Source organism: Simochromis diagramma, unplaced genomic scaffold (genome assembly GCF_900408965.1).
Source record: "Simochromis diagramma unplaced genomic scaffold, fSimDia1.1 OVJJ01000304.1, whole genome shotgun sequence".
Lineage (NCBI taxonomy): Eukaryota > Metazoa > Chordata > Actinopteri > Cichliformes > Cichlidae > Simochromis > Simochromis diagramma.
The window spans coordinates 8,436,285-8,445,388 of record NW_024387030.1 but is presented as its reverse complement, the minus strand read 5'-3'; the positions used below and the strand labels follow the sequence as shown (position 1 = coordinate 8,445,388).

The window sequence follows — 9,104 nt, the reverse complement described above, 5'->3', positions numbered from 1 at the left end:
GTGAGTGTCAGAGCTCAATGGGTAATTATTTGTCTAAGGAAAACTGTACCAAATAAATGATTAGCTACAAAAAAAACTGCAATAAATCATCATTCAAATATTAAACAACATTATCTGTTGGTATAAACAACTCTTATTCCATACATAAACACAATAATTAAAGTTTATTTAAATTTCAATAATTTACTATCACTTTTCATATACAATTCATGCAGTCAGAGGCAAAATATAACAACAAACAATACGATTCAAAACATTCTATTTAAGAAAACATATTACAGTTAGTAAACAAAATAATATTAAAACACAAGCTCTTACAGAGAGAGAGAGTATATAGAAATTTGTATTAGGTTTTGTCACAAGATACACACAAATAGATATTAAAAACAGACTTTCTTTGGTCCATGTGATTTTGTTTGTGTTAAAATGAGGTACATCAGTTGTTAACATATCACTGTGCGGAGGGTGACTGTATGCAGGGCTGATCACTGCAAAGGTACCCCAGCCAACACCCTGAGGGAATTTCTGAGCAGACAATAATTTAAAAAGTCAATAAAATTTCAATAATTAATGTAACCATTAAATGACCTTTTTAAATGACCTTTTGCAAATTATTTTCATACATGATAGATTGTGTACAATTACACAGATGCAGGACACAAAGCCACACTTTTTTGTTTGTTTGTCTAGTAGGTTTTCAGCATGAACACTTTGGAGAGCGGTGCCTTGGCACTGGAGTAGATTAAATATGATTCTCCTTTAGTGCTGAAAAATTCCCAGTCACTGCACCCGATCGTTGGCAGCCAATGAACAGGAACGAATCCTTCATATCCCTGCCACCTAAAAGCAAAACAGAAAAGATGAATCCCATTAGTGCAGTATTTCCATCTGCTCTCACAGTAAGATAATAAATCAATATTAGAATTGTGTGTGTGTGATGTTTGAGATGGTTTCAAGGCGGATACCAAAAGGCAATAAGGTGGACTTATTTCACATTGGGAGGGGTGCTGCTGACAAGTTGAATACCTGTAGAGAATGCTGTTGAGAGAGTAGGATTCTCCATTGAAGGAGTTAGCAACAACCAGAAAATATTCCTGCCCGAGGCTGAAGAACTCCCAATCCACTGCACTGGAAAGAAAGAGGAAGGTATGTGGAGATAATGAACAAATAAAATAACAGCAGACGCATCAAGAAAATGTTTCTGAGCGTGCGTACACCTGGTAAGTATTATCTGGTGATTGAACATCTATACCTGTAGGTGACAATGTCCTGGAAGCGGACAAACAGCTGTGCACTCATGTCCAGTTCATAGATAGTGGAGTTAATGGTGTACTGACTCGGTCCATTACCATGGAGTCTGTGTCCATTGGCAACAACCAAAAAAACTCTGCTGTCAATCTGGAACATTTCCCAGTCTGTGGCACAGAACGTCTAAAAGAAACAATCAATAAATCAAATACTTTAGCCTTCAAATGGGAAACTCGTGGCACACAGAAGTTAAGTAAGTTGCATATTGCTGCTGATGGGAAGAGTTCTGCTGGTATTATATTTTACAGTGCTAGATGAAACTGCTGATACATGCAGGATCCAGTTTCAGCCAAAACAGATGACCTCGCATTTGTGGCTACAATACTTTGGTATACAGAGGAGTTACTCAGACCTTCTGGCTGCAAAACAAGCCCAAATCATCCCTCCTCAACCACTGTGCTTGACAGCTGGTATGAGGCGTTTGTGCTGATAACCTGTGTCTGATTTTGTGCACTATGGTCAGATATCTGCACTTTGGTCTCATCTTTCCAACGGATATTCTTCAAGAGATCTTGTGGTTTGTTCAAATGCGACTTTGCAAACCTAATCCGTGCTGCCATGTTCTTTTTTAAGAGAAGAGTCTTTCCTAGCAACGTTTCCACTCAAGCCATACTTGTTCAGTCTTTTTCTAGTTGTGCTGTGTCTGAATCAGAAATGTAACTCTTGGGTTGTTTTTTTTTTAATTTCTCTGAACATTGCACAGTCCAATCTCGGGGTGAATTTGTTGGGACATTCTTTTGACATCCACTGGACAGCTTAAAATATGACTTGGACTTTTCATTTACTTTGTTCCAGGAAATATTATAAGCCATTAAAAATGGCTCACCCCATGATAGATTTATCCAAGCCAGAGTCACGAAGACATTACCTATGGCTCGCCATCCAAAACTGAAGATACTTAAGGAGGCGTGCTGATGCTTTTGGATTTACAACTCTCTATAATTAAAGCATATGCCAATAAACAAAAAAAAGCAAAGATATATGGTCCGCCTTTTTTCTGAAGACATGTCAAGCCTTTCATCAGTTTGTAGATAGATGGTTCATTAAATGTGAGCATTTTCAGAGTGAATGTGTCCTTCTTTTAATTCAACGTAAAGGAAAGATTTGGATAGGTGAGATCCAAATTGATAATATTAAATGTAGCCAATGGGCTAAAATTATTTTGAGATCCTGGGCATAAGCTAACAGACTCACTTTGCCTCTGTGAAATCAAAGAGCCAACATGACTAAAAGTATGTGATAAATATGTTTTCTGCCCCATTTTCTTTATTATTTCAGTTAATTAATTACCAGCAGCCCTGAGGTGTTCATGTACATCCTCACATCTCGCATGGGGCGTTCCCCTTAATTACACAATTCCTCCTGTTTTCTCTCGAGACTATTAATGTGTCAACACTCTCACATCAGATGTGGTTTGATTCAAATATACCATTCACTATCAGTTACACGTCAAAGCACCGTTATCGCTCAAGCAAATCATAGCAAACCACATACTCTATTTTTTAAGGTTGTTTTTCATAATCATCAGATACAGATCTCATCAGGAGAAACCAAAGCCCAAATGGTCAGAAGATGACTTCCTGCCATGGAGTGGAAACCATGCCGTCCTCAAACCCACTCAGAGTTTTGAGGGGTTTGTAGCGAAGCAGCAAACAGCTGATAGGAAAATATTTTTAGTCTATTTGAGCTACTTTCAGTGCGCCCCAGGGTGGCTGTGGCTACAATGTAGCTTGCCATCACCAGTGTGTGAATGTGTGTTTGAATGGGTGGATGACTGGTTGTGTAGAGCGCTTTGGGGTCCTTAGGGACTAGTAAAAGCGCTATACAAATGCAGGCCATTTACCATTTTACATTATTCTTATCACAAACCTTAATTTTCTGGAACACCTGGAAGTTTCCATTCACCCAAACGTAGATGACGGAGTCTAAAGAAGTGGTCACGCCATCAAAAGCATTGGCGACCACCAGGAAATAGTAAGGTCCGACAGTGAAGAACTCCCAGTCGTACGCCCCTGAAGTCTGGAGCATCTGGTGGACCTCAAAAGACTTTGATAATCTGTTCCACCTGTATATCACACTGTCTATAGTGTGATTCTTGTCACCTAAAAGCCAAACAAGCAAAAGATGCCATGCCAGACACTGTGGAAGTTAACAGGTAGTATAGGTATATATTTATATTACCTTGTCTATGATTAGCGACAGCAAGATATGTATGTCCATCTATATTAAATGCCTCCCAGTCTCGGGCACAGTGCGTCTGCAGAGTCTGGAACTGCACAAATCTTTTTCTCCTTTTGCTCCACTTGTAAATCACAGAAAAGTCCGCCTGTGAGTCTTTGTTAAATCGCCTGTCTCCCCCAGAATTAGACACCACCAGATATATCTACATTAAAAACAACAAAAGAGAAAGAGTATAGGTTTAAAGCTTTTAGTAGGATTAAAGTGTGATTTTTCCACTAACTTGTCACACCTTATTGCCCATGCTGAAATGCCTCCAAGCCAGGGCTCCGTTGGTGCTGATATTCTGATAGAGTTGGAAACCTGTTTTAGTCCAGAGATACACAGCAGAGCCAGATGCCGACCGATGAGCCATAGCAGCCATCAGACCCATACCAGGTACCTGGAACAGCTGGAGATTGGATTTTTTTTTCACAGCAGGTTTATGTACAGGAAATCCCAAATGAAAGTGAAACAAAAGTATCAGACAATAAAGTATCAGACAATAAGACCTAAGTAAGTTTCACAGCAAATGGTGGATAAATACCTCTATGTCGTGGGTCTCTGAGCTGGTGGTGAGCACCTGATGTTCCAGCACATAGTCCAGCCTTTTGCGATCTGTGTTAATGAAAATGAATGGTTTATGTGATTTTATTTCATAGAAACAAGAACAGAAACAGTGGTAGTTGGAGTCTCACCTTCTAACACAGTGATCCAAACTGTACCGTCACAGAGGTAGAGGCCCTTTTTGAGGGGATTAAACCACAGCTGGCCCTGTAGCTGCTCCGAGCATGACTTCTCCAAGCCCACAGACACTCTAGCTTCAGTTTCTGACATATTAAAAACCAGAAAGCAATCAAAGAGGCAAGCAAACATGCAATGTCTTATTTATACTGAGTAAAAATACATGCATATGCAAATTACCATAGGTATTCCCATGTCTATCATCTTCTGCTCCTGTGGCTGGCAGGTCTAAAAACAGTGGTGGTACTGACAGAGCTGCTAGCTGGGGGTCAGAAGAGGGGCAGATCTGATGGGTAGCATCTGAACCTGGCACCAAAACCAGCTGTCGCAGTAGACCCTGGATATGTGGTCACAGAAGAGGCAATCATTTCCGAGTTCATGGCATATCCTTTACAAATCTTATTATAGTCTGAAATAAAGAAAGGCATCTTACTGAAAACAAGCCCTTCCACAGCCCCCGACTACCAATGTGGAATCTGGATCCCTGAATGTTGAGGTCTGAAGGGAAAGGCCTGGAGGGAATGCTGTTTGCCATAAAAGATATATATAATTATTTCTAATAGGTGGAGTAAGTTGTTTTTCTTCTGTAAATGAACTAAATTCTCTATAATTAAAGTAGTTCACTCTGTTCTTCTCATTCTAGGACTCAGTGTGAGACATGAACTGTATTACATGTACAAGTGCTGTGTGGGTGTTGATATTCCTCCTTTCGGCGTGCCAGAGGGAGTTTCCACTAAAAAACCATCTATCACACACTGTCAGGCTACTGTGATATGGCTGCTGGGCATACGCAGATTTTGAGCAGGACCGTTTTATTGTGGTGAAGGATCTACTGCGCCTCAAGGCAAAATCGGAGGGAACAGAGTAAAGTGGGAAACAGACGTATCCACCCAGAGAACAGAGAAGAGAAAGAGGAGAGAGAAACTGAGCTTACATTTCCACTGGTGAGCTGCAATCCACTGTGAGCTTCACATGATGACTACCAATGGCTAAAACAAGAGTGTGCCACTGGCTGTCAGCCAGCTGGGTGCCTCGAAACACCCAGTGCTCTACAACCCCTCTGTGACCTTTATAAAGGAAGTGCAGACGCTTTCCCGAGAATTTAAGTCCAAGAATGAGGCGCCCATCACTTTTGACTCTCGTCTTCTGACTGTGTTGCTCTTCTCCGGTGATACTTGACTCTTTATTGCTTTTCAAGCTGCTGCCTCCATCGTTCTCCTCTTTGTTCTGATCCACTGGTCGTCCTTTCGGCCCCATCAGAGAAAAAACATATTCATTCCCCTGTTTGGAAAAACAAGAAAGAAGCTCAGACACACTGAATTTGGCAGCGGACGATGCTAACAAAGTGCATACGCTTTTTAATCAAGAATGGAGTTTTTTAGGTGATGGGTAATGAACTATGTTGCAATTTGAAACACTAAATTGCACTAGAAGAACAGACTTGCATGTAAGTTTAATTGCAAATAAATCAATAGGCAGTAAATATGAGCAATACCGACATCTGTGTCAAGTTTAGCAGCGTATGCATTCATCTTTCTGTCAGGGTTAATATGGCACTGTAACAGGAATTTCTGTCAAATCTATTCTGTGTTTTGGGTTTGCAGAGACACAGTCTTTCTATTTATGTAACACACAACATCTCCTCAAGCAAAGCAGGGTGGAGTGGTGGCATCTATTATTTTACTTAAGTAATCAACTGTTATTACTTGCAACATATTCCTATTTTTACACCCCTGCAGTCATTAGTACCGAGGCGTTTCAGTCAGATGCTCACCTTGGGTGCACCGTCGGAGACTTTTAATGTCAGAACGATGGAGAATTCCTTGGGGAAGAGGTCACAGTTCACCAGTATCTGGGAGGAGGGAAAGCTCAGTGCGGTATCAGGGCTTGAGAAATGAATCCCCCTCACCCCGCCGGCCTGCTTTATGTGCACCCCCGGCACAAGTTTGGATGGGTCCCTCTCAAGGACAAAAGATAGAAGATCCAGGGGAAGCGAACCTGAACAAAATATGCAAATAAAGACTATGGCAGTGACTTTTATGGCCAAACTTTAAACTTCCTCGTGTTGCGAAAGTAAAACTGCAGAATTCCTGGGATGATTAATGGGTTAGAAAAGAATAAAAGCTGAAAGTTTTTAAAGTGGATTTAAACAAAATCGCTCTCAGGCTGCAGTAGAAGTAATCTATTCACCGTGCTTCACACTTTCACTCAACTTCAGTACATTAGAATAATTTAATAACTTTAGGTTTTGCAATGAAAAGTGTGATTTGATGCTTTATTGTAAAAAAAAAAAAAAAAAGAAGAAGAAAGAAAAATACCTAAGAGCATATAAAGTTTGAGCTGAAATGATTAGTGCACCAGCAGGATTACTTACTCTATATACCTTAAGTGCTGAGTGTGGTAGAGCATCTTCAAACCATAGGTTTGTTTTAAAGGGACACGAGTCAAAAAGGTCAGGATCCACAGGAAACTAATAAATTCCTCAATGCCCCAGTACTACTGCCACCACCACACCCCGGAGTGTGAGAAACAGCCCTAGGTAGTGGTGGGGTTTTATGAGACTTCAGTGGGTTTGTTATCTAATTGTTTTTTTAAAAAAGATACTCTTTCCTAAGCAACGATAACAGAAAAATAATAATACTCCCACACTGATGAGACATCACGTAAACATGCGCTGTGTACGTCCTAATATTTCAATGTGTACGGGATTGTTGTGGAATCCCAACCACACCCAATGTCTGTACTTGTTTATGGATGTTAATTTAGGTTAAAGTGGCATGCACGTCCACACAGAGAAGCACTCCTACTGTACTGTAGGCAGATGCAGACAGCTGGAATTACCAAAAAGTATTTTAGCTAGAGGGGCTTCCTGGGTTTTAGATGAAACAGTAAGCCATTCGCTGTATAATAATTAACTAAACATTACATGTGCTGAACTCAGCTGAGACTGGAAGAGATAAAATAGAATAAAAATGGAATAATACCTGTACATTGCCTCCATGTTTCTGTGGCTGTCTCAGTTACTCTTAACCCCAGGAGAAGGAACGGCATAAATATCAGCGTTGACATTGCAGAAAATCGGTTTGTTTCAGTTTCCAGTTGGTAGGAATGTCTCCATACTGAAGGTATTTATTTGCCTATCCTAAATGACAACACACACCAGAAAGCTGTGTACTCTTCATATTGAGCCTGCGAAGAATTCCAGCTCCAAACAAAAAAATGTCTATGAAGAAACTCGGGTGAAAATCTTTAAAGTTACACTGGTAACCTAAGATTGATGTTAGGAGTAGGAAGTCCCAGAGCATCCGCGCTTGGAGAGATCCATTCATAAGTGTGGAAAAACCTGCACCTGCAGCTCCTTTTAAACTCCGGAGTCATGCAAATCACTAAGCACCCTGTCAGTCATCTGCACTCAACCACAAATCTGATGACACAGACCTGCCAGAGGGGTGAGCTGCACCACTTTGTGAATGTATATGTGTACGCTCACAGACAAGCAGACAGGCACAATATCTGAATGTGATCACATGAAAAATGATTGATTAAAGGGCTTTTTTATTGTTATTATTAAAAGGCAATCAAAAGAAAACAACAACACTTGCACGAGCTTTGGTCAAGCAGTGCATACAAGCCGAGCTTTTACTATATTAGTTGTGATCACACTTTAGTGTATGTTCAGGACATCTGGATGCTTCCTGAAAGCTCTGCAAGTATTGAAAAGGTAATTATGTTTCAAGATAGTAAAGCTAAATAGTATGCTGAACCAAATATATGTTTTGAATTAGCAAAATAGTATTAACATAAGCAAAGACTGTAATGGACAAAGTACTAAGAGCAGCTTGGTCAGATAGTTTTTGCAATTAATACATATTTGCATGTATGTCAACCTGGCTGGGCCAAGTCAGTCACAGTGGAGTACCTGAAAGTGTACAGTCTCCTACAGAGGATGTTCAGTGCCACTCAAACTCGACATTCATTGATTTTCTCAAGTCTGTTTAATCTTATTTTGATGGTCACCAGGTGCTCATGAGGAACAGCGGCATGTCAGCTTGTGTCAGATCTCTCAGAACCATCCGGCACATTTACAAGGCAAATGACACAGTCTTTCTTCTTCTACCCACATTAAGATTATGGACGCCACAAATATCAAGGATGCAAAATACATACCAGTATATTTTCCTTTATCCATTCATCAATCTCTCTTACTGCCAGGAACAGCAGTTACACCCCTGAACCTGTTTAGATGAAGAAAAGCAGATGCAGATTGTCCACCGGTGCCTGATTTTCCTTATTCCTGGTTTGACTCATCGGCCGCTATGATTAATCTTATCACTGTTCCGGTTATACTGAATGCAAGTATTCACACAGACTATCAGATGAGATGCCGCGTTCTAAATTTGGACCTGGGTAATAAAGATTATGGTGAAGTTTTAGATGATAATCAGTGTTTGTTCTTTTTTTAACTCATTTATCTAAATTTAGTCATCTTTTGTCTACTACAGGAAGAAGTGTGCTTGAGGACCACTTCAGAACCTCATTTTCTGAAACACACTTCAGCTAAGTTTACAGTTTTTCCCACTACTTTCATGTTTTTATGAAAGCAAAGCTTTAGCAAACCCAAGACATGGTATTGGTATGGACCAGTGGTGCCACCTAATGGTTACTTTTGCACATTAGAAAGCAGGTTTTCGGTGCTTTTGGATCCTTAGCTCCCATCTGTGTGCATCTGGGTACCCAAATTTCATCCCTCCCTTCCCTGGAGACAGAAAAGGGGCTTTAAGTTATGTTCTTTAAAACAAACAGATTAGCTGGTCAAACACAAAAACTTGACATCA

General features: G+C 40.3%; 1 protein-coding gene across 1 annotated transcript; it reads right to left on the bottom strand.

Annotated features, from left to right (window-relative positions):
• Positions 1-415: 415 nt before the first annotated feature.
• Positions 416-8,978, bottom strand: tspeara (thrombospondin-type laminin G domain and EAR repeats a). Its single transcript, XM_040042399.1, has 13 exons — positions 7,254-8,978; positions 6,044-6,267; positions 5,204-5,550; positions 4,703-4,793; positions 4,450-4,606; positions 4,224-4,355; positions 4,073-4,143; positions 3,779-3,937; positions 3,490-3,691; positions 3,178-3,410; positions 1,253-1,431; positions 1,027-1,128; positions 416-840 (listed from the first exon to the last, which is right to left on the bottom strand). The coding sequence occupies exons 1-13, from the start codon at positions 7,336-7,338 to the stop codon at positions 687-689; spliced, it is 2,136 nt and encodes a 711-aa protein (XP_039898333.1). The 5' UTR covers positions 7,339-8,978; the 3' UTR covers positions 416-686.
• Between the last annotated feature and the right edge of the window lie 126 nt (positions 8,979-9,104).